General features: G+C 53.6%; 3 protein-coding genes across 6 annotated transcripts in view; 1 reads left to right on the top strand and 2 right to left on the bottom strand.

Moving 5' to 3' along the window:
• STX6 (syntaxin 6) overlaps nucleotides 1-6,463 on the top strand; it is a 45,475-nt gene extending 39,012 nt beyond the window's left edge. The window contains exon 8 of the mRNA XM_032623814.1: nucleotides 552-6,463. Within this exon, the coding sequence (XP_032479705.1) occupies nucleotides 552-628 (77 nt within the window). The 3' untranslated portion in view covers nucleotides 629-6,463. The remainder of the gene's footprint in view (nucleotides 1-551) is intronic.
• A 4,928-nt stretch (nucleotides 6,464-11,391) lies between these two features.
• LOC116739052 (translation initiation factor IF-2-like) lies at nucleotides 11,392-12,720 on the bottom strand. The gene is made up of 2 exons (XM_032603154.1): nucleotides 12,554-12,720; nucleotides 11,392-12,312 (listed from the first exon to the last, which is right to left on the bottom strand). The coding sequence occupies exons 1-2, from the start codon at nucleotides 12,587-12,589 to the stop codon at nucleotides 11,392-11,394; spliced, it is 957 nt and encodes a 318-aa protein (XP_032459045.1). The 5' UTR covers nucleotides 12,590-12,720.
• Nucleotides 12,721-14,513: 1,793 nt separating this feature from the next.
• Nucleotides 14,514-24,916, bottom strand: part of KIAA1614 (KIAA1614 ortholog) — a 37,122-nt gene continuing 26,719 nt past the window's right edge. For all 4 annotated transcript variants that reach the window (XM_032652586.1, XM_032652566.1, XM_032652559.1 and 1 more), the window contains 4 exons: nucleotides 24,544-24,805; nucleotides 21,232-21,359; nucleotides 20,352-20,536; nucleotides 14,514-15,717 (listed from right to left, as the gene is read on the bottom strand). In XM_032652586.1, the coding sequence (XP_032508477.1) occupies nucleotides 15,524-15,717; nucleotides 20,352-20,536; nucleotides 21,232-21,359; nucleotides 24,544-24,805 (769 nt within the window). In that variant the 3' untranslated portion in view covers nucleotides 14,514-15,523. The remainder of the gene's footprint in view (nucleotides 15,718-20,351; nucleotides 20,537-21,231; nucleotides 21,360-24,543; nucleotides 24,806-24,916) is intronic.

Genomic DNA, 24,916 nt, shown 5'->3' with positions numbered 1-24,916 from the left:
AAGCTTCAGAAAAGACATTCCACTTTTATTTATAGATAAGCTGTGTCAGTTACTTTAACACAGTTACTGGTTAAGTGATCTTTCTTGCCCAGGGGTGGTGTGAAGTTCATCACCCCGTGATCACTGCAGCTTGCTTTTTCAGCTCATTGTTTCCTGAAGTGACCAGCAGTAGCTTTCATCTCCTTTCTATCCTTACATTGTGCTCATAAGAAAAGAACATGATTACTGTTTAAATGATTTGATTTTGGTGGGAGATTAAAGCTGACGAGCTTTGATCTGTAATACCAATGGCAACATCTTTTCCAGGGATTGCCAGCAGAGAACTGTGATCCATAGATTCTAATTAGAGACTTGAGACACAAAGCAGGTACTTGTTACAAGGCTGGCTTTCAGGGGACGGGCAGGGTTGTGAATGCAGGTGCAGGTGCCCGGGCAGGTTCAGGGCCTCTGCCCATTCTGTCTGCATCCAGGTGTTGCCTTAAGCTTCCTGTCACTGTCCCTTGGGGGATGTCGAGTCCCGGGAGAGCTGACCCTCGTGTCCTGCCTTCCAGATCGGCGCCAGTGGTGTGCCATCGCTGTCCTCTTCGTGGTCCTCCTGGTCGTGCTCATCCTCTTCTTAGTGCTGTGACAGCGGGGCCCCCAGCTCGCTTCCTCCTGCACAGGAACCTGAGGGGAGAGGGAGAAGCAGTGCACGGTGTGCCCGCCCCTCACGTCCCTCGCCTGGAAACACAGCCTGCGCTGACTTTTCTCTCTGTGACCCCACCATGGAGATCAGGTCCTTCAGCCCAGCTTGGGGAGGGCCGGCAGGAAGAGGAAGTCGACGACTGCACACTCCTGGTGCCCCCTGGCCCGGATCCGAGGACAACGGGCCCTGCTTTGCCCCCCTGGACCTCGCTCCCCCTGGAGGGCCTTCGAGGAATCCAGAAAAATTCGCAGACTCGGCTCGTGTTGGCTGTTGCTCATTCCATCCGTCTTGGCAGCTCCTCCTGCCCCCCACCCCCTGCTCAGACCCTTCCCCCGCCAGACAGTACGAGCTGGCCCATCCAGGGGCATCCATCGGGGATGCGGGCCCCTGGGTGGGTTTCACATCCTGTCGCGGCAGCGTCCCTTTGCCCCCAAAAGCTGGCGGTTAGTGGGGACAGAGGGCTCGGAAGTACTTTGTGACAGAAGATGCAGTGACTGGTTTTTCAGGGATAAGTGCTAGGGTGAGGGTGCTTCCCTGAGCGCAGTTTTTTGTGGTAGGAATAACCAATGGAAAAGAATGAAAAGCACTGGGCTTTGGGGGCGCTGGCAACTTGTGGCTTCAAGGGAGGACAGGGCGGGTGAGGTCACCAGGGTCAGGCCCTTGCTGGATTCATGCCGCTCTCCTACAGCCTCCTCCCTAGAGGTGCAAGCTGCATTTCTGGAGTGACCCTTAGATGAGCCGCTCCCGTGAGCGGACTGACCCCGAGGTGGTGTCATGGCAGTTACCTTGTTCCTGCAGCACTCTGCCTTGGGGGCTGGGGGGGCGGGGGCAGCACGTTGATTACATTTACTCAGAAACTATAATGTCAAAAAGACAGTTCTGGACCAGACTTTTCTTACCCTGTGAGTGATTGCAAGGATGGGTAGGTGAACTTGGTTCCTTTTTCCCTGAGATGACAATTCAATTTTATCATCCATTCAAATAACTGAGCCAATCCAAATTTAAATGACAGACACTTCAGTTGGGTTTTAGTAGCTGAAACTGCTGAGACACTGTACCCTTCAAGCTTCTGATGACTTTTAAAATGCCTCCAGTGTACACATGTATATAGGGTATTTTTATAACCTCCCTGGTGAAAACCTAATATTGAAGTAGCAGCTGAACCCAGAGCCAGCACTTGGCAGTGGAGGCTGCAGGTCTCTCCTATCCTTTTTGCACTTGGGAAGCACAGCAACATCTGGGTAGAGTTCTAGCTTTGACTTCCATCTCCCCATCTCTTGGGGCCCACCCCTCAGCACGCTTTTTTTTCTTGTTTGTATCTTGTCTGTTTGTGTTGGGCTTTTGTTTTTGTGTGTGTGTGTGTGTGTGTGTGTGTGTGTGTGTGTGTGTGTGGTTTGTAATGATGTACTTGCCTAGCTAACCTTTGAATTGCACTTTTTAATATTTGTAACAATTTTTTAAAGAAGGGTATTATATCATGGTAGGTAAGGAAATCTGCCTGTTGATGAAAGCTAAAAGCAGGTTTATAAAACTAAAAGGGTGATTGACATCCACGTTTACACTCAACTCTATGTGACATATAAGTTATTTCTTTTCAAATTAGGAAAAAAAGTGATTATTACAAAGGGCTTCAGGTGTAGGATACTAGATTATGTTTTACAGTTTTGAGACTTTGTTAAGATAGTCTTCTACAAACCGAGGACAGGGCTGGTCCTTAGATTTGCATTAAAATGTACACGTCTTTTTAAATATCCATGTGGACCTTGTCTCAGTACTGTAATCCCCGCTTTCCATGTGACACGAAGCAGCCTGCTTCTTGATTAATTACAGGATTACCCTGTTTAAACGCCATGCCATTATCTGGGTGTTACCAGATTTACTGTGCCCCTCGAAACTGACGTGTGTCAGCAGGGCCTGTTGGGAACACGCTGGTCATTAGTGAGTAAGATTCTCCCCAGGCTTCAGGGACCAAGTTTTGTGACGCCGAGGCTTAACTACTAAATGTGTGGGGATATTTAGAGTCGGCAGGCTCGCTGATTTAAGGTGTTTGCTAAACAGTGGCTATTGTAGACCAGACTGGGCTGAAGCCAAAGAGGAATCTGTTTAGAAAGAAAAATTGCTTAAAATCCCGTCACTACGGCATTCTCCCTGTAGGGCCGCTGCTCTTTCTGGCCTCGGAGGAGCCGTTCTCCGATAGGCCGCCTCTTCATGTGTTTGTCAGAGCCGCTTGGCCTGAGATGTAACCTCCGGCCTACATGACCTGATCCTGGGACCCACCCTGTTGTACCAGGACCGAGCAGTCACTACAGACCAGTGTTCACTTGAAGACCATGCCCACCGCCCAGTCAGACTCCAGACTGGCAGAGAGAGCATGCCAGGGGCTTAGGTTTCCTCATCAGTGATCCTGATGCTTTGGCTTCCTTGCAAGTGGTCCACTGACCCTGAGTGGTGGACCGGGGTGGGGGAGGGGCCGGAGTGGATGCCCACGACGCCCCTACAAGGCTTAGAGGCACTTCCTGTAGCCGTGGGGCTTTTTCTCTCCTTCAGCCTCTGTACTTTGTGCTGTACTCGTCATTGCTAAAAAACTGGCAGAATATGACGGATAACGAACAGAAAGAGCGCGACTTCTGTTTATTGGAAGAGCATTTCTCATCCACTGGTTTGGTGAGGTGGGGTGTAGAATGGGGTCATGAACCATGGAGAGCATTTGCCAGAGTGGGACTCCAGCTGGAAAACCGAAATACCTTTAGTTTTTCGTCCTGACTTTTGATCTCGTCTTCGTGAGAACTGTGAAGAATCACAATGCGCTCTGTGTGCCGCTACCGTGTGGCAATTGGAAGTCGCAGCATGTATGTTACATGAGGATCTTCACGCCAGAGTCGGGGGAGAAACTTGGTAACTTGCCCATTATTCTCTGCTTTTAGCCAGAGTTAAACAGACTGATGGGTCTGGTAGCCAACAACTTGGCAACTTCCACTCCTTCTCACCTCGTGAGATTAAGGGCTGCGAAGAAAAATGTAGTCTTAACTCCAGCAGAAATCTGTCTCCGCTAAGTGTTTTACCTTCTGTAAGTGAAGGTGGCAGAGCCAAGATCTTCCTTTTGGTAATTTCCCTGTCAAGTGAGACCATTACCACCTTTCTAGAGAACGCATAGCATTTGAAGATCTCAAACCAACTGATAAATAGGAGTTGTTTTCCCACTCTGGAATTTGGACCATTTGGCGTTACCTTGTACACAGGACAAATTTGTAAACAAAACAAAATTCGGACTGTCTGGAAAGCTGAAGTTCTAAAACACGGAACGCACTACCGTCAGTGCTCCCTCTTCGTCTAACTCTCGTTGGCATTTCTTCCACTCCCAGGTTTTTTAAGATTTTTTTTTTCTTTTTGAAGACGACTGTTCTTTGTCCATCAGGAGCAGAGAGAAGGTGAAGCCAAAGGGTCCTCAGACCCGCAGTCAGGTGGCGCTGTCCCCGACCACAGTCGGGACACGAGGACAGGGCCCCGAGGGGCCGTCAGGCGCAGCGGCCTCTTCCTCCAGGGCCCTGCTCAAGGGGCAGCTTAGCCCCTGGGCTGCCCTGGCAGGAGGAGGTAAGACTCTGTCCTGCCCAACTCCCATCCTTCACAGAATATGCTTGTGCTGAAAACAAGGAGCTTCTGTCTTGCAAGGCCCGTGTCCGTCTGTTGTCTATAAAACGTGGGTGCCGTCCCACCATGTCTGCCTGATAACGCTCACAGGGAGGCTGCTGTCGAGTTCCAGAACCCCAAGAGAGTTCTTAGTAGAGAGGACAGCCCTTCAGAGCCTAGGACGGCACTGCTGTGAACCTGGAGACTGAAGCTGGGTGCCGGGTCCCCCAGGCTGGGGCCGAAGCTCCAAGCTAGCCGACTGCTGGGGTATTAGCATCCCCGACGGTAGCCTCAGAAGGACTTATGGTCACTTAGCTCTTGTTTCAGCGTTGAAACACTTTCAGCTCCCGTAGCAGACATGGGAGTCACTGGGTGGGTTGCAGTCCAGACTTGGCACCGGGAGCCTGCACCCCGTCTGGACCAAGCTGACCTCAGTGACATGATATAGTCTGGTAGTGGCTTGTCACGCTCCCGCCTCAGCCCAGCCACTTGATGTCTTTTGCTTTTGGACAACCACTGGCGCTCTGGTCACGTTGCTGCGATCTCCATGCGCAGAAAGTTGTTATATGATATTATAAGTCTCTTTACTAGGACAGAAGCTTGGGGAGGTGAAGAAAAAAGAAAAAGAACTTGGTTTTCCTCTGACGTAAGCTAATGTGTTGGCGCTGTCTTCCTTCTGATGTGACCTTTGTCCAGAAATGCCCTTCCCCGAGGCCGTGCAGATGGGAGCTGTGCTTAGACTGTGATTGTCCGATCACCTGCCCTACTGCTGGGGTTTCACATGAACATTTCATGGTCCTGGTTTGCCAGCTGCAGCCGGAGGCTTTGTGAGAAAGTATATTTTACTTTTTTTTTTTTTAAAAGGTTATGCGTTATCAAACCTGGAAGCCACTTGATTATCCAGGGGTGTTAGAAATAAGACCACCTGGCTTTGCTGTCTGCTGACCGGAGCTCTTGAGCCTGTTCCCTGGCAGCAGCCCAGCACTCCACTCCAGCCCGGCTTTCCGTCAGCCCCGGGGTGGGACCGAGTTCAGGACGGTTCTTTCCTGCTCTTCAGAAAGTAGGTTCTGGCTGAGACCCTGCTACTGAATGGGAATTGTGACGCCACAGTTAGTCGGTTCCGGGAGAGACAGCCGTCCTAACCCTCAGGTAGATAGTGCGTCTGTGCCCTGTTGTCTGTGCGAGGTGAGGAGAGGCCAGGCAGGTGTCCCACTAATAAGTTACTGGAACTGCTCTAAGTGCCATGCTATGACGTCCTGGCTGACCCAGGCTGGGAGAACGCTCAGGGTTGGGGGGTGGCCTGCAAACCCGGAAAGGGCCAAAGAAAGCAAGCTGTAAATGATGATGGATTTGGTTTTTGTAAGTGGAAGTAAGCTTTCACCGGCTCATTTGTAATAAAAAATTAATGTAATTAAAAACAGTGTGTAATACGTGGCAGTGCTCAGCAGGACTAAACGATTGTTTTTTCCTTTCAAGGATAAATAACCTTACGGCGTTTTATTTTTAATTAACTAGAAGGTACAAACAAAAGATGTGAGATCAAGGATTAGAAATGCAAAACGCCATGGTGATTTCCAGATGGTGCTTTCTCCCCGCACCCAACGCGAGAACAGTGCCAGAGCCCTGGTGCCAGCAGTTCACAGCCCCGCTGTGGGTAGAGCTTGCTTCCTGTATGCAGTGGGTCTCCAAGTGTGGTGTGGGACCGTCAGCGGCGGCGGCATCCCCTGGTAACTTGCTAGAAATGCAGATTCGCGAGCCCCGCCCCAGACTCACAGACTGGGGTGGGGTGAGTGGGCTGTTTAACAAGCCCTCCAGGGGATTTGATGCACAGTCAAGTGTGCGAACCACTGCTTCTGCATCGTGGAATTTAGGCTACAGTAAACCACCCCTGTAAAATGAAACAGCTTCATGGCCTTCATTGTAATCCTGACATTAAACAAAAGTTGATGACACTATAAACTTGAAAACTTAAAAAAAAAAACAAAAAAACAAAAAACCTTGTTTAAAAAAGCCTCAACTAGCCATCCTTAAAAGTGATATTTTTACACCCTGAAGTTTATCAGTAATGTTTCTTACTTCTACTCTTGAAATCATGTTACAACTGTATAAAGACTACTGTTCAGTATTAAAGAGAAATGGAGAGACCATGAACTTTGTCCTGGTTTTTGATTTGGTTGGTTTTTATTTTTAGTTCTTTTCATACCGAAACAGAGCTCCCTCTCCTCCTTCCATCCCCACTAGTAAACATGGATACGTGCATATGTCTGGGGTGGGGAAAGTTTGTGCCTGGTGGAAGATGTGAATTCTAAACTGTTTTCTCTGGCTGAGCACGTTATATGAATTCTTAAACCCCCAAGCAGCCATACTATTCCTTTACAATATCATACGACACAGTTTCAGTTGGAATGAGGCACCTGGGGGAGCAGAGAGACTAGAACACAAAGGAACTGGGTCCCGTATTTCCCTCTTGCTGAAGTGTTAACCAACAAGGATAGTGCCCATCCCAGCTGGTAGCTCTGCGGGACAAGGCGACCAGGCTACGTGAGCTCCTTAAGGGCAGGGATCTTCCTCATTCCTCTTGCCATCATCACCCTTGCTCAGACTGACTGAGCACCTTCTGTGTGCCAGGCACTGTTCTAAGTACTTGCTGTTAACACATATAGCACTGGAAATAGCTGTGTGAACCAGAGAGGTTTCTTCATCTAATATTATCTCAAATCTGCACATGGGGAAATTGGGAAACAAGTAGTTTCTCAAGGTCCATCCACTGGACCACATACTGTGCCCCCGCTGCCTCACATAGAAATTGGCCTAGCAGTGCTTCCCGAGTCCTCAGCCTGACGTCCCCTTAATAGCCATAAGGGGCAGAGGCGAATCAACATACCAACCAGCCTCGACAGAGGAGTGAGTGCTTATTTTGAGAGTTAACGGTGAATATTTCAGGAGGAGAAAATGGTTCCACGTATCTCCTGATAAAAGCCGATCACCTCCCTGTACCCCAGGGGCCAACGTGGACCACGTGGCGTGGACAAGGGGAGAAGCGCATCCCCACGGCTCAGCAAGAGTGCTGTTGTTCCCAAGGTCCCACTGGCTGCAAGTCTTACACAGAACTCTTGTTGGAAGTGCTAAAAGACAAGGCCGAGGCCCGAGGCAAAAACGGAACTCACAGGACGGGAAGACCCATCCGTGCCATCACAATGTTTTCACTGTCCAAGAGGACACGTTTCAAAGTGCGCCCCATCCTTGGAACATCGGGGTGTCAGCTGTCTGGGAACAGGGCCCCCCACTCCAGGATGCCGACAGCCAGAACGCAGCGGTGGCTCCTGTTTGGTGCAGGCAGAGCCTGAGCACAGACGTCCCCGCCACTACCTCACAGGGAGGGAGCGATGGGCTCCAGAAGCCTCCTTGGACTTGGACATGTACTCACAAGGCCAGCCTCCCTGACCTCTGCACTGCCGCTTCCTCCCTTCCGTTCTCCGTCCTCCCTTAGGGACACCGTTAAATACTTCGTCTCCATTCACAAAAGCTCACAGGACTGGCCGGCCTTTGGGAAGCGGTTGTCAACTCTTCCAGGAGCAAATTTCTCAATCTTTATATCTCATTAGTAGCTAATAAAGCTAATACTTCTGGCCAATATTTGCTGAGAGTCTGATGTGCCAGCAGGTCTTTGACCAAGGCCTTAGGGACATGTTGAGGAAGTAAAACACTTTTTTGTTTATTCTCACAACCCCATGAGGGAAACACTCTTTTTTGGGGTTTTGATTTTATAAGTTTACTTATTTATTTTTGGCTGCCTTGGGTCTTCGTTGCTGTGCGCGGGCTTTCTCTAGTTGCGGCGAGCGGGGGCTTCGCTTCACTGCAGTGCAGGGGCTTCTCATTGCAGTGGCTTCTCTTGTTGCAGAGCATGGGCTCTAGGCACGCAGGGCTTCCGTAGTTGTGGCACGTGGGCTCAGTTGTGGCTCGCGGGCTATAGAGCACAGGCTCAGTAGTAGTGGCACACGGGCTTAGTCGCCGCTCTGCGGGCATGTGGGATCTTCCCAGACCAGGGCTCGAACCCGTGTCCCCTGCATTGGCAGGCGGACTCTCAACCACTGCGCCACCAGGGAAGTCCCAAGGGAAGTACTGTTGAGGCCCATTTTGTACCTGAAAACTAGGGCATGGAGCAATTCAGGAATTTGCCCAAGGTTACAATCAGTAAGTGGCAGAGTCAGAATGGGAACCCAGGTCTGACTGGACCATTATGCAGCCTCCCTGAAAAGTCACCATCCAGGTTTCAGGGGTGGCAAGCAGATGTTTCTTTCAGCAAGCCATTGTTCTAACCAGAGAAACGGCAGAGTAAAGCCGAGGAGAGGAAGAGGGATCGAATAACCTGCAGTACAAGTGAGCAGCGGATGAAAGCATTGAACTAGAAGTGCCGAAGCTGATGATGGACACCAGCCACCTTGGACTAGACCATAACTCGAACCCTACAAGCCTACTGCAGAGTTCAAGAAATCTGATCAAGGACCTCAATCAAGCGGTTCAGCCTTGCTGATGAAATGTTCTGGAGCTTTTATTTGGCTGGAAATGTGCAAAAAATAAGTGAGGCAAACATTATATAAACTCAGAAAAGCCTGGAGACAGTCTGGGGAGCACAGGATGAGAAAGTTGTGGCATCTGAAGGCTGCTGTGAGCTCCCGTGGCTGCCGGCATTCCTTGTTCCTGAGATAACACCGAGCTGGAGGGAGGCTAGTGAGCCTGGGGCTGGCTCTCCTGGGAAGCCTTTCTGCTCACCAGGTGCAATGGGGCCTCCTGCCTGGGGCTCCCATTGTAGCCCTTGGCACACGGGTTTGTCTCTTTGCAAAGCTGTAGCTGCCTCCACCCTGGGTATATGGGCACCGCAAGGGCAGGGCAGGCCTCTCCCCGGTACCCGGCATCTGGCCAGACCCATAAGGGCAGCTTCACACTGTGAGTTGGGGCCTGAGTCCAGATTGCAGAAGGACAAGACAAAGGCGGGCCCAGCAGGCAGCCCAGCATCCACAGGAGAGCCCGGATACCCTCCAGGCCTGGCAGGACAGCTGTTAAGTCCTGGCGCCGTGGGCAGAGTGTCAGAGCCAGTCCCAGCAGCCCCTTCCTCGGGGCCCAGCACTCCGACCTAGCCAAACCCGCAGCCTAAGAGAGCTGGGCAGAGCTGCCTGCCAAGGAAGGCTGTTGCCATTTCTAAGCAGGTGCTCTGGCTCTATAGGGAAAGGAAAACTCAGAGAGGATGATGGGGAGGGAGGGAAGGAAGGGGACCAGGTGACAGCCCAGCCTTTTCAATAGCTCTGGAGGCAGCCTGGAGACTTGGGGTGGGAAATAGGTTGGGCAGATTAGCCAGGGAAGTCCAACTGTTGCCAGGTAAGTTTGGTGGAGGATAAACAAGCAGTTCTATGGGAGAAGAACCACAATGAAGAGCCCTTGGTACCAGATTCTACGGGAGCTAAGGGGAGGGAGCCACAGCATACAGGTGTTGAAACTGAGCAGGACCCTGTGGGGCTCCTGGGCACAGAAGCTTTTCTGCCCCCCATTTCTTGTTTGTAGGGAACAGACTCCAGCCTCCATGACCTTCCCTGAGTTCCAAAGGGCAGATTCGAACAGCTGCTAATCAGAGAGGGGAGGGGATGCAGAGACAAGGGAGGAGCGGCCAAGAAACAATAGTGCAGCCTTGGGGCAGGTCCTGGTTCTGCCTCAAGGGATACACATAACAATATCTTTGAGTTCTTTACAGAACTAAAAGCCCTAACAAATGGAAGATGTTAGCATTCTTCATTCCAGAGAAGACGCCCTGAGGCCAGATTAAAGGAACCAGGAGATTACCTGAGACCAGATTAAAGGGGTGCAGGCTCTGCACACAGCCTAATCTTATCAGCAACCCCACCCTTGAACCATTGCTATAAAACTCCTCACCAAATCCTTCCAGATTGGGACACACAGTTTTCAAGGCACGAGGCTGCCGTGTCCCCCTTTGCCTGGCAAAGCAATAAAGCTGTTCTTTTCTACTTCACTCAGAACTCTGTCTCCGAGATTCCATTCGGCACTGGTGGGCAAGTTTTCAGCATCAGTGTCAGGGAATGCTTCCCAGGGCAGGCACCTCTGACATTTTTGAAAGCTGTCTGGGGTCGACGGGTGGACAAGGGGAAGATAGCTCCAACAAAGGCACACAAATAAGCTAAATGAATGGGTGGATGAATGAATGCGTGGAGTTGGGGTGTGGTGGAACCAAGAAACCAACGACTGAAGCTCAAACCAATAAATGTTCACGTGGGACTTCTGCTGCCAGAGGCCAGCTTGGAGGACCAGGAAGTCCAGTCCAGTCACTGCATTCCACCCCCAGGGCCCAGGCCTCCTCTAGATGACAGGGATGTAGGAGCAAGGAGGCCTCTTCCCCCCCAGGGGCCAGGTGCATTCACACCAGCCTCCAGGCCAGGTTTCATCAGCTTCCAAGTTGGGCAGCGCTGGGCCCTGAGGACAGAATGGAGGGGCCAGCCTCCCGGCCTCAGCCACCCTCAGAGCACGGCCAGAACACACTTCAGATTACAACTCAGGACCCACGTCTGAAAGAAGCGTTTCCCACACAAAACCTACCCTTGCCTTGTGCAAGGAAGCCATTATTTTTTAATGCTGGTCTTTCTTTAAAAGATAGATTTTGTGACCCACTAGTGGTCGTGCCTGCAGTTAGGGAAACACTTCTGTAAAATGATTTGCCCGCCCTACTCCTCTCCCCCCGCGGGGAGGTGGGAGCGCCAGCTCCACTTCCCTGAAGCAAAACCCGAGCCAAGCCCCCCACGCCGTCATGGTGAAGGTCACTGCGGAGCCGGGCCTCGCGATCTGCTCACCGACAGAGATGAGCCCCACAGGGTCCCAGGAAGGTGCATGGACGCAGGCGGGGAGTTGCAGAGGGCCGGGTTCAAATCCTCCCTCCGCTAATTACTTGCTGTGTGACCTTGGATCACACCTTGGATAAGTAATTTAACCCCGGAGTTTCGGACTCCTAGTTCGTAACACGGAGATAAGTAGTCCCTCCCTCGCAGCGTCGCCGTAAGCATTCAGGATTGTGACCATTACGTCCCCAGCAGAGCTCTGGAATACTTGGGCAGGCAGAGCAGGGTGGGAGACGGCACAGCGCCTGCGCGTCCCTGAATTCCCAGGTTCACCTTGATTTCCAAAATTCGAGCGGTGCCTGCTGTTCCTCCACGCGACAGCCCTCGGGGCACTGCGCGCACCAGGTCCCCATTACTGCACCCCGCCACGCGTGCCCGCCCCTGCGTCGCCTCGCTGCCCCTCCCGCCGGCTCCAGCTCGTCCCCCATGCCGCGCTCGGCGCGCCCCCACCACCGCCTTCTTAGAGCCGGGCGCGAGCTCCGTGCAACTCCAGGCTGCCCTCTCTCCCCCGCCCCCGCCCCCGCCCCCAACGGTGCGTTCCTCGAGGCTAAACTGAGGGTTGTCTTCCTCCCGGCCCCGGGCGCCGAGCCAAGCGTCCTGGGTGTGCGGGGTGAGGGGCGTGTAAAACCCCCAACAACGCGGCCCCGTCAAACTCCAGGCTCCAACCCTCCTGCGGCTGTGAGCGCGCCTGCGCCCGGCTGGACGTCCCCAACGGGGCAGCGTCCGGGCGCATCCCTGGCCCCGCCGAGACGAGCGGCCGGAGGCGCGGAGACGCGGACCGAGGCTGGCGGCCTGGAGCGCAGACCCGCCCCAGCCTCCTGCCAGCGCGGCAGGGGCTTCCGGGTCAGCGGAGGGGCGGGGAGGGTGCGGCCGGCGCAGAGGCCCACCCGGCCGACCCGACTTGCCCGCGACACCCGAGGAACAAAGTAGCCTCGCGGGGAGGGCGCGGTGGGCGCCGGGTAGTATAGCCCGCACAGTCGCCCCCTGGTCGCTGTCCCGCGACACACCTCGGTCCCCACGCCGGGGGCACCCGGCCGCACCCTGCCAAGGAGACGCGCTCTCGCCTCCCACCTGCCTCTCCGCCGCCGAGAAGAGGCGCCCCTGAAAACAAACAAACAAAAAACAGAAAACCAATCAGCGTCGGGGCGCCCTGGTCTCCCAGGCCTGCCTGGCGAGCACCGGGCCCGCGGTTTCGGCTGGAGGCTTCGGAACTTGCCATCCCATCCCACCCCACCCCACCCCACCCCACCCCGCTCCCGTCATCCTAAGGATTTGACGTCACGCCTGAGGTTAAAGTTGGTGCCACTTTCCGTACCGTGTTGTTGCAGTGTCAGGTGCCTACCTGTGCGAAGCGAGGTCTGGACACGTAGCGTACCATTACACTGCCACCGGAGGGGCAGAGAGCCGACTCGGGAGAAGTCCATACCTTTGCACATGCTGTTTATTTTCCGTGTCTGAGCGTCCTTTCCCTTACCTTCCTGTGAGTTCCTCCTCGTTTTACAAAACCCAGCGTGGACGCACTTCCTCCCACTGCGTAAGCCTGCCTTCCCCCGCCCCCCGACGTCACCCGCCCCGCCCCTCTCCGCTAACCACTGATCCCTCTCAGGCTCTCCACCGGGGCTAACCAGGTGCTTCCTCTCACTGCCCCACCAGGCCAGGTGGGAATGCTTGATCTGCCCCTAGCCTCTGGCCTGGTAAGGTAGAGCCCCTCCTTCTCATCTCTCTGAGCTCCTGCCTGGCATGTGGCCTGGCGCCTAGTTAACACGAGGCTGTAAGTAAGAGCGTTCTGATGGTCCTGTGGGAGGCGTGGATGACGCAGGGCTGGACATAGCTTTCTAGGTCAGTAGTTCCCGAGGCAGAGCAGATAGGGAAGGTCACACAGGAGGCTGGAGAACCCAAAGCCCCCTCCCACCCGCACAAGTCGGGGCCCAGCATCTTACCCCAGGAAGGAGGGCCTTCTGCCTCTGTGGAATTAGAGCAAGGAAGGTGTACTTCACACACAGCTCAGAGTGCCTCCCTCCCTCCCTCCCACCCAGCCTTTGCTGGCATGGGGGGAGCGAGCTGCATCCAGCCTTTGCTGGCATGGGGGGAGCGAGCTGCAGTAGGAAGAGTGGGCGCTGAGTCAGAGTGCGGGTCTGAATGGCCTCCATTGCTGCTAAACTTGGTTCTCCATCTGTGTAAATGAAGACAATAAATGGGACATCCCAGGCTGGACTATTTTAAGGACAAAATAAGATGTGTCAAGAGCCTGACCCCCCCACCTGGGATGTAACAGATGCAGCTGCTCAGTACCCCCTAGAGACCTTTCCCTGCCCAGTCCCAGCCCCAGCACCCTGCCCCCGCTTCCATTTCTTCTCAGCTGAGGCAGGGTATTGGTATCATCATCCTCACCAGACAGAGAAAACAGAGGTGACTTTTTGCCCCAGAAGCATTTTTCAACATGAAATTTCCCCAAAGTTTTATGACCACAAGGCCACAAGCTGGGGTACGGGAACCACTAGGGTCTCCCCACTCCTGTAGTTTCTGCTGTGGGACTATTTCTATGTTTGGGGGCCCCAGGCTGCTCTCTGAGGTGTCCCAGCACCCTCTTCACATCCTGAAGGCCCAAGCACTTGTTCCATTGGTCCCCCTGCTCACCTGCTAGAGCCTCCCCAACCCCCCTTCATCCCATCCCAGGCCAGCCCAGCCTCCCCATCCTGCAGTGCTGGGGGGCTCTGGGAGCCATAGTTTCCCCCTACCCTCCAGGGACAGTAAAGAGGGGTTTTAACTGGCTCCTGCTGATAAGGCCCTAGGAGGGGAGAACACTCACTGCACACACACTCCACAGGATTGCCTGACCCCTTCCCCCATCCTCTTTCTCTCAGGCCACATGTCTCCTTCAGCGGCCTTGCCTGCTGAGAGGTGCAGCAACACTCACTCTAACCTGATTCTGTTGTGTTTTCAGCACAGCCTGCACCCAGCCAGTTGTAAAGCAGCCCTGGGCTGCCCACTCCAAGCCCCCCCGATCCCCACTGCTCCTGTCCGAGGCCCCTTAGCTCCATTCTGTCTCCTGCTCCGAAATGCACCTTGCCCAAGGCTCCTCCACCAGCCAAAGGATGGTCTCTGCAGGCTTCCGCCTCAACCCTGGCGTCACCCCAGCCCCAGGGGCCTCCCCAGCCCTCCCCCTCTGGCATGCCAACACTGCTCACTGCTGTGCTTGTTTCCTCCCTCCCCTCCCCTCCCCCTCCTCCACCCCAGGCCCCTGCCAGGCTAGTGAAGGTCAAGTGAGCATCCAGCCCAGAATTTAGCAATTCAGAGTAGGATAAGTTTCAGCGTTGTTCTTTAATAATTTAAGACTGACACACAGCCACCTACTCCCAGAGAGTCCCAACCCTTTGGGCAGTGGATGTGCCCAGGCAGGACAGCCCATCCTGCTGCTCGTGCCCTGCCATCTCCCTGCCAGCGGCCCACCTACAGCTGCCCTCAGGGAGTCTGGGCAGAGAGCTTGTGGCTGGGGACAGCTTGGCACCAGCTGCAGCCCGTGTCCAAGGTCACAGGAGAAGGAAGACAGAGGTCCTCATGGCCAGGCTGTGGTGGGGGGCAGGGCTGGTCTGGCCGGTCCCACTGGCCACAGCTGCACTTCCCTGAAATTGGTCTCGGTTTCATTTTGTTTCTTCAACCTTATATCACAAAGATTTCCCAGAATGTCCTAATATTCTGACTACCAGATAACATCTCCCAGATGTTCTACCACCAGACCACATGTGCTAATTTTGGGTTTGGAATATATGGTCAATGGCTGTAAGGCTGTTACTCCAGGACACTTTGTCCATTTCTGGAAAAAAAGCAAAGGTGTCGAATGGGAGCTGGGAGAAATGAGACTCAAAAAGGCGGGCTCAAGGCCAATATGGCTGAGTACTTTCTTTGGCTCTTGAGTGGGAGGGGCTGGGGGAGCCCTTGACAGTGTGGGAGGGGACCTGGGGGTAAGGCGATGCTCAGGGACCAACCGAAGGACCCACTGAATCTCTCCCCTCCCCCTGCCAACAAAGGTGCAGGAAGATGTTGACAACACCTCAGGCCTGGTCAGGGCGGAAGACCCATATCTTTTCCCCGGTTCTGCATAAATTAACATCCTCAAACAAAATACACAAACAGGCTCCTTCCCTCTGCTAAAGTGGCCAGTCACAGAAGCCCTGCCAAGGCCCAAGGGGTTACGTGCCACCATGTTCATTTTCAGTAGACAAAGCAGCTTTATGTAGTGCATTCCCAGCCACCCCCTGGGGTGGTTCAGAGTTTCCAAGGGGGTGACGGTGAGGGCAAAGGCACCTCTGGGTCACCGTGGGACAGGCCTCTGCCTCAGCACACGGATCGACAAGCTCTCCGCGTGGGCCAGGAGCTCCCTAATGTGAGCCAAGCCCAGTCCTGCAACCTTGGCCCCGTTCACCTCGAGGATCTCATCCCCCACTCCCAGCAGCCCCGAGTACAGCTTGGCCGTGCTCTCATCAGCCATCTCCTGCACATAGAGCCCTGCAAAGGAAAACAGGAGAACACAGGAAATCCAAATCAAAGACATGCAGCTCTGTGGAAGGCTCAGGTGGATGCTGTTTGGGGTGGAGGGGAGGCAGGTGCTCATACAGGGCACTACACACACACACACACACACACACACACACACACACACACACACACACTCTCCCTCATTATTCCACTTCACACTGCAACTGGCCTTATAAATAGATACAGTGTGCCCACCTCCATGGTATAACTTCATTTCTCTGTCTCCTCTTTTAAAATCCTCCTAATACAAATAATGCTTTAAGCTGTTATTATTCATGTATACCCCAGTGTGAATGAGCTAATCTTATCTTTTTCTGGGATAAGCTTTGATTGTAAAATAGGGAGGAAAATGTTGAAAAATTGAAACAAAGACCTACTACATGCCCGGCACCCTGCTAGGTGGGATTCACAAATAAGACCCAGCTGCTGCCCTCAAGTAGCTGGGGGTGGATGGTATCACTGGAGTAGCGAACGTGGCTGAGGTCAAATCCAAACCTGGTTTGCTTCACAGGATTGCCTGGGACTAGCCCTGGCCTCAGTCTTCCTCGGATACGGTTCCTTACTTAGGATTCAGAGGCTTCTGGGCAAAAGCCCAGGAAACATAGAAATTCTGGCCCCGTGTTTAAAGTCATCGTGACTCACTTTTCCCTTCTTCACACATACTTTCTCCCCTCAGTGACCCCAAGAGGCCCCACCTGGCTGGGACCATTCCCTAGGTCTCTAAGGTAGGGTGAGCCTGGGAAGAACCTGCTTCTCCTTTCCTGGGGTTCAATTTGAGGAACACAGTGGAGAAGGCTCTGGAAGGTTCTGGAAGCCTCGAGCTGGGCTGGGCTCCCTCGCTACACAGTGCAGGACGGTCCAGCTGAGGGAGCCCCTCTTGCCTCAACTTCTGCTGAAAACCTTTCAAACTCTCCATCAGCTGCTTCCACCTGACAGTAAGGGAGCACAGGCCCTTCCAGGGAAAGCTGGGTGCCCTCCACCCGGACGCACTGAGTGAGCACAGGTGTGCAGAGCTCAGGCCCTTCCACAGGAGGACTGCAGGGTGGGGACCCTATGCTGCGACAGCCCCTGCAGGACTCACTCAGGTTAGCGTTGCCTTAAGCACCCTCGCTGCTCCCCAGCCTGGACTTGGCTGGCTGATTAGAAACATTAAGCAGCTGCCCATCCCTGACTCCCTGCTTCCTCTTCCTAAAATCAGCTTCCTTAGAAGGGACCTGAAAGAGCATCTCGTCTGGTCCCCCAGCCTCCAGCTGGAAGCCTTGTAAGATGTCTTGGACGAGTGGAAGGTCATCTTCTGGTCCACTCAGCCCCGCAGGAGCTTCTGGCCCCAATAGAAGTCAAGCTTTTCAGAGCCCACCCTCTGAAATTCGGGTTTGAAAGTGCATTGAAACCTCCTCTAAGGCACCTGAAGGTTTGCAGCTCTGGCTGTAGCAAATCCGATCTGTTGACATACTCCTTCTCCCTGGTCTGACCTGCGGAACAGCCTCTCAGTGTTTCTTGGCAGAGCTGAGCCTTTCCTGCAAGGCCGGCTCCCTCCTGACAAGGTCTGTCTGCCATCTTGGCTGCACAGGGCTTTTCTCTCAGCCCTTGCCCTATCCTTTCCCTCTTCTTTCTGGGTTCTTTAACAGCTTGTCTGCCCTGTCTGCGTGTTGGTAGCATGGGGAGAGGCAGGTAAGGAGGGCAGGGGTGGAGCCGGCAGAAACGGCTGCTGTACCGCAGAACATGCCAGTCGGGAGTGATGAGAAAACCCAAAAGAACGCAGCTGGAGGCCCAGACACTGCTGTCATGCCTGGGGTAGGTTTCACAACTGAAAGTCACGACACAAATATGACAGAAAGACTGCTATCGTAGGCATTTACCGTCTGCTGGAAACGGCCTTTGTTAAGGATGTATGATCTCTGTGTTGTATTCAATTAGAAGCAGAAGGCAAAGCCTGCTGTTCTCACATGCCTGTACAGAATCAGATGTGATAGCCAGCAAGTAACACCAGCATCTTGATGTTTTAGTGAGGAATGCAAACCCGCCCCAGCTCACGGCCCCTCTGAGGCCCAGGGGAAGTGACCCTTGGCTGCTGGAGCATGGCCTGTGGCAAGGAGGCACCAGCACCAGCCATGTTCCATGTGTGAGGGGAGCTCTGCGTGACATCCAGCAGCCAACTGCAGTGGCAGGAGCAGGGCACCAGCCGGGCAGGACAGGGAAGAGCCTATACCAACTAGGTGAGGGGCATCCTGGGGAGCGGGCCCGGCCAGAGCCCAGGAAGCTCTTGGTCATTAGAGACCCCTGCCCATCAGCAGTCTATGACAGGGGATGGGGGGAGGGGGTCCCACTGCCTGCAAAGGGGCCTAAAGGGACTTTTGGGGAGGATGGGGGGCATAGTAGAATGGCCAGTTGGGTATGATCTCATATTGACAGATGACACAGATCATGTCTGCCCCCGTCTGGAGTTCTACTCCCGCAATACACATTCTTTTTCTGAAGAGGGAGAAGAAGAAATGGGCCAGGCACTTTCCCATATACCTCACTGAATGCTCCTTATGACTCTTCCAGGTAGGGTTTCATTAGCTTCATTTTACAAATTAGAGACCCGAGGCTCAGAGTAGGTAAGTAACCTGCTCAAGGTCACACAGCCAGTGGAGGCACTGGAGTACAAACCACACTGTCGTCCAGCTATGCCTGCATGCTGCCTCTCTGGGAGAGCCTGTCTCCCTCACCGAAGGAGAGAGGAAGCTGGAGGAACGGGCAGAGTGGCTAACAGGCCGTGGAGCACTTTGCAATGGTCAACATATGCTCACAACGGCCATCTCCCTGTGAGGAGAGACAGGCGCCCTCCTGAGGGCCAGAGTGGGGAGAAACTCATCCTCCCTTCCTCTCGCACTCATGTAAACTCCATCATCAGCCAACAGTCAGAACTACCTTCAAGTCAACCAGACCCCGGCCACTTCTCACCACCTCCACAGCCGCCCCAGTCTAAGCCGCCACCACCATGTCTTCCCTGGACTGTTGAAATAGCCCTAAAACTGGTCTCCCTGGCTCCACCGTCACCCCACTAGGGTCTGTTCTCAACACAGCAGCCAGTGAGCCTGTTAAAGTGTTCAATCAGAGAACGTCAGTCCCTGCTCCAAGCGCCTGGTGGCTCCTGTCTCACTGGCAAGAAAGCCCCTTCTGACCTCAGCTCAGTCTCCCTCTCCCATTTCTGGGCTCAGCTGTCTCCCCACCTTTCTGCCCTCAGCTCAGTCTCTCCCCTTCACCCCTCTGTCCAGCTTGACCTCCTTGCAGTTCCTCCCACAGGCCAAGCTCATTCCCAGCCCTCAGGGCCTCGCACTGGCTGTTCCCTCTGCCTGGAACGCTCTTCCCCAGACACCACATCGCCCACCCTCACTTCACTCCACTGTCTGTCTGCTCAGGGGTCTCTTCTCAGAAAAGCTGCCCCACCGGTACTCCCATACTCACTGCCCTTGGGCCTTATCCTGCTTTATTTGTGTTTGTTTCTTAGTACTCTTCGCCATCTGACATACATATAACACGTTATATGTATATATAAAATATATAAATAAATATAAGTAAACATATGTGTATATATATATATATTTGTAGATACAGTCTAGCTCCCTCATGAGAACGTGCACTCCTGAGGATGAGGGTTTTGTCTGTTCCATTCACTGCTCTATCCCCAGTATCTACAACCACCTAGTAGGTGCTCACGTATATTGTTGAAAAAGGACTGATGGAACATACGCAAGAACTCGCTCTGTTCTTCAAGTCTGGCAGCAGGCAGATTTCAGCCAGCTAAATCATCTTGACCTAGGAGATCAAAGCAGAGGACTAAACCCTCCGCGGCACAGCCCAGCCAGGGCAGCTTTGCGCGTGTCTTTCTGTGTCTGTCTCTCCCTTTCTTCCTCCTCACTCTCCTCTCCTTCCCACTCCTGCATGTCTGTCTTCCTTCCTTCCTCATCTCAACTGAGAAATGTATGTCAAGGTCCCTTGCCCTGTGATGGATTCTGACCCACAGACCTTGGGGAAAGGCCTGGGGAAGTCATTTTGCCCTGAAAGATTCATGGGGCAGGGCGGAGAACTGGCCAGAGTGCAGAAGGATGTGCAGAGCCCCTCCCTGATCCTGCCAGTAATGAATCAAGACCTAGCAGGCCGCCCAGCCAGGGGCCTGGAGCCAGGATACATGTGAACATACCCGGCAGGGGCCAGCCCTGAGGGAGGGGCCTGGATGCACAGACAGGCAGGCACGGTCCACGGTCCACGTGCCCGGACATACTCCACAGCTAGCGGAAGGGAACCAGTTAAACACACCAGCCACATCCAAGGGATCCAGAGAACCAGCCAGCACAAACAACCTCCCTCAGGCTCTCCAGTGAAAAGGTGGCATTAAGATTCTGATTTCAAGATGGACAGAGGGACAGTGGAGCAAGCCTGCCATCTCTACCCCCTTGAGGGGAGAATTCTAGTCCTTTCTCTGAGAGGCTCTCGGAGTCCAGAGCTCATTCATTGTTCAGCCAAAGACAGGAAATGGAAACAACCACAGCCAGAAGGCACTGCAGTGGTTTGCCAAGTCCCCAGGGCTGTGGAGCCAGAAAAGGGAGGTGGGGGCCTACCTGAGTCCCGGCGTCCATTCCCAGAGGCCACACAGAAGCCGAAAGTGCCCTCCGGGGAGCGCTGTAGCTGCAGCTGGCTCGTGCCGTCCGGGAACACCTCCACCATGCGGCCCACGGCGCGAGCCAGGCCCGGGGCACTCACGTCCTCCACGCTGAGGGAGGGCCGGGGCGGCGCCTTGGCTGGCCTGTGAGGGGCCGGAGGCGAGTGAGGGTGAAGAGAGCCAGCACTGGGGCCCAGCCCCTCCCTGGCTGAAAGACGGTGGATGCCACGAGCCAGGGCTGAGCCTGGCGGGTTCTCACAGCCGTCTGAGGCTCCGCAGAGCCCGCTGCAGACCCAGAAGCCCCTCCCCCAAGAGCAGTGGTTGTTAACCTTTTTAGGTGCAGAGATCTCTCTTGAGAATCTGCTGAAAGCTTTAATTTTACATAAAACTTCCAGGAGTTAATGGACCCCCTGAAGTTCCTCCATGGAGCCCCGGGTAAGAGCAGCTAGCCTAGCAGGTCTCATCAGAGAGGGTGGATTTCTCTAGGCAGGGTCACAGGGCGAGGGCCTCTTTGGGGGCCATGTCTCTGGATCTTCAGTAAGATCTTTAGCTGGGCTAAGGAAGCTCCCTGAACATTCTGATTTCAAAATGTAGAGGGACGGAGGAATCAAACCTTCCAACTCTACAGAAACCCCAACCCCTGTCCAGTTGCACAGGACAAGGGCACCGAGGAATGGGCTCCAAGACCCCTGAGGCAACTGAGGCACAGGTAGTCAGCCTCACTTTCTCTTTTAAAGGGACCCCCCTCGGGCCGTGCTGCTAAGGCAGGAAGGAGTTAAGCATATAGCTCCACTGTCCATGCCCTGGGTTTATGCTCCAAACCACTTGCCCACTCTTACCTGTCAGCTGCATTGTGATGCCCTGGCTCCCCTACCAGGTAGAGGTTGGACCGGTCCACCTTGCCACTCAGCAGAGAATGGAGGTTCTGAAAAGAGGCAGCTTTCCAACGTTGGCGAGAGGGTGACACCTAGTGGGAAAGGCCCAATATTGCAGGTGAGAAAAGCCACCTGGCAAGGGCTTGACAGAGAGGGGACCCCAACCATGAACCTGAGAGCCTGCTAAGAAAGTAATGGCATAAGCTTTTGTCATTACTTCAAAGTGCTTAACAGGAATAACCATAACTTACTTAAGGAGATGGGCCTATGTAGGCGTTTTGAAGCTTCAAAGTAAAAAAATTTTGGGCTGAAATAAAAACTGAATAGGGTAATGCTAATTATCTCACTTATTAAGAAAATCTAATTTTTTCCTTGATTATGAAAAAAGGGTGAAATCAATCACAGAATAATAAACACAATTGCAGAATTAAAATCTTAAATAGTTTGTGATTCTTTAGTATCCCTTTTATGATTGCTGACGTTAAAAATTTTATCAAGTATGCACCTTAAAACGCTGTGCATTAAAAAGATGGACAAGACGAAAGTCCCTCAAGGAGTTCGCACCATGATGGGGGTGAGATGAGCATGGACAGGTCAAAAGCCCTAAATGCATGTTGTAAGTGTGAGGCTAGAAGCACGGACAACGCTGTGCAGGGAAGCAGAGACAGACTCAGCTCAGGAGGCTCCAGGGCACTGGAGGAGCTGACGCCTGGGCGGGGCCTGAAGCATGAGCTCTCCAGGTGAAGACGGAGGTGGGGTGTTCCAGGCAGAAGAAATAGCAGATGCAGACAGAGAGAGATGGGACAAAGCATGCATATTCTGGAACACACTCATGGTCTAGGTGGCTGGGCTGCAGAGGTGATGGGAGACAGGCTGGAGCCAAGGGGCCACACCCAGAAGGACCCTATATGACCTGATGAGGAGCCACTGAGTGATGTTAATCAGAAGAGTTACAAGGTCAGATCTGTGTTCTAGAAACTGACCCAGTGAGGAGGCTATTCCAAGGGTGGGGGTGGGAGGCAGGAAGAGGCCAACTTTTTTTTTTTTTTTTTGTGGTACGCGGGCCTCTTACTGTTGTGGCCTCTCCCGTTGCAGAGCACAGGCTCCGGACGCGCAGGCTCAGCGGCCATGACTCACGGGCCCAGCCGCTCCACAGCATGTGGGATCCTCCCGGACCGGGGCAAGAACCCGTGTCCCCTGCATCAGCAGGTGGACTCTAAACCACTGCGCCACCAGGGAGGCCCAAGAGGCCGACTTTTAAACAAATACCGCACACATTATTTATCACACTGGAAATCCGTGCTCTCAGGAAGACGTATTATCAAGAAGCTTAAGAGGGGGCCCTGACCTTGCCTCAGGGCTCCGGAGGGCCTTCTGGGAGAAGTCAACTCAGAATGGAAAGATAAGCAGGCATTCCCCAGGGAAACGGGGGAGGGGAGAAGGGAGGAGCCTTCCAGACGCAGGTGCAAAGGTCAAAGAGCCATAGCCACTAGAGGATGTGGGAGCAGCCCACGTGGCGAAGGTGCTCACTGCCCACTCAGAAGGGCAAAAGGAAAACCAAGCCAGGGCAGCAGCCATCCACCCTCTCACCACACACACCTGTCAATACAACAGTCTAACAGGAAGGTGTTCACCCTGAGATATGTCATGAATATACCAGGCTGAGATGGAGTCTTCTTTCATGTTCTTTTTTCAGTTCTTGAACAATTCTTTCTGCTGCGCAGTCCTCCTGGCACTTGCTCCCACTCTTTCTTGGCCAGCTTACTTCCTAACTTTGCCCACTTGGCTTACATCGCCCATAACCCCTCTCCTACACTAATGGGCTGTCATTTCCCTCGGGCTTACAGAGATTGAAGCTTTGATGGCCATACATCCTGGCACCACGGCTCAGACACACTGGGGACAAATCTAACTTCCTGAGAAAAGCAGCAAATTCCTGGAGCACAATGCCACTCTAGGCTTTTGTCCCCAGCTTGAGATGGCTTTGCTTTTGTTTCTTTGTCTTCCATTCATTCATCCAGCAAATATTCTGTACGGGGTGCAAGGCAACCAATGGAATTTTCATTCAGCCTGCGTTCTCTTCCCTGCTTCAGCCTGAAAAATGAAAGGCTCCAGTGCCCCAAACTCCAATCGCCTGCTTCGTTCTGCCCAGGGGAGGGAGCAGCGAAGAGAAGAACAGACATAATACCTGGAAACACCTGGATTAGAACAGCACTTCCAGAGACATAGCTGAGAGTTAGGTGCTACTGTTGGTTTGCTGTTGGTTTATCCTCTAGCACGTGGGAGGGGGGACTTTAGCAGGCTGCCCTGCATTCACTCACTCACTCACTCATTCATTCACTGTGTATTGAGTATGTCTACCATACTAGTCATCATACTAAATATTTGGAATATAAAGATCAAGTAGTGTCTCTGCAGGGACTCACATTCCACCGAGGGGACACAGACAAAAGTTAAAATACTAAGTGACAAGTTCCGTGAAGGAGGGAAGCACAGGATGAGAAGGGAAGACAGAGCAGAGGTGCCCAGCTCAGCCCAAGGAGGGACTGGAAGTGGCTTCCTGGAGAAGGCGGTGCCTTCAGTGTTGATGGATGAGCAGACATTAGTAGGTAGAGAAAAGCATTTCCGGTGAAGGTTCAAAGTCAGACTGTGTGGCCTGATTACAGAACTGCAAAGTCAAGGATAAATGGGGTCAAGTGTTAGAAGAGTGACGAGATGAATGCAGTCAGATCACAGAAACCCTTTGGCAATGTCAAGTGACCTGAACTTTATCCTGGGGGTGATAAGGGACCAACAGCAGGTGTTCAACGAGGGGATGGCAAGGCCAGATTTGCACACTAGGAGGACCACTCTGAAAACCACGTGGAGAAAGACGGGGCAGGGATGCTCGCCAGGAGGCCGTTGAGGTGATCCTGGTGGGAAGTGATCTGTGCTAGACTAAAGAGTGGCTGTGGCCATGGAGAAGGTTCCAAAACGATCGGGCAGTCGACACCAGGAATGGGCAGAGGTGGCAGAGTGAGGGCGGGGGTCTAGGATGAGCCCAGGCTCGGGCAGCGGGGTGGAAGGACAGAAGCTTGGGTGCTGCCCACTCCCACTGTGTCCAGGGAATCCATGTCTCACGGATGGACTGTGGGAACGCCAGTAGCTTCCCTTTCTCCACCTGGGACTCCTTGGGCAGCACCCTCAGCACTTCTTTCCTCCTTCCACCTTTCACTCCAATGGTGGCTACACCCCCACTGGCCTCACACACCCCTCGGCTGGGCCCTTGGGACTCACCGGATGCAGGGATTGTAACGATGGGGCTCTCTTCATTTTGGGGGCGCTGGTGTGTGAAGCCGGGCTGGGCGCAGGGGGCTGCAGCTGCTCCACACTGTAGCTGCGGGACTTGCCCAGCTTGGGCCTTGTGCCCTGACTTGTCAGGGCCAAGAAGAACTTTTTCAGCCCCAGGGTGGAGGAGATGCTGCCGCTGCTTTTCTTGTTCTTGTCAGAAGGGGCAGCTGAGGGCAGGCTGGGTCCCACATTGACCCCTGGCAATGCTCTGAAACGCAAAGATGGACATGAGGTGGGTGGGAGAGGGCTGGAGGAGGCAAGGGCCCATCCCGTGTGCCCCAGATGGGCCCACACCACTGCCTCACTGATGAAGTGACAG

This window comes from Phocoena sinus, chromosome 1 (assembly GCF_008692025.1).
Source record: "Phocoena sinus isolate mPhoSin1 chromosome 1, mPhoSin1.pri, whole genome shotgun sequence".
NCBI lineage: Eukaryota > Metazoa > Chordata > Mammalia > Artiodactyla > Phocoenidae > Phocoena > Phocoena sinus.
This window is presented reverse-complemented; position numbering and strand designations above follow the sequence as displayed.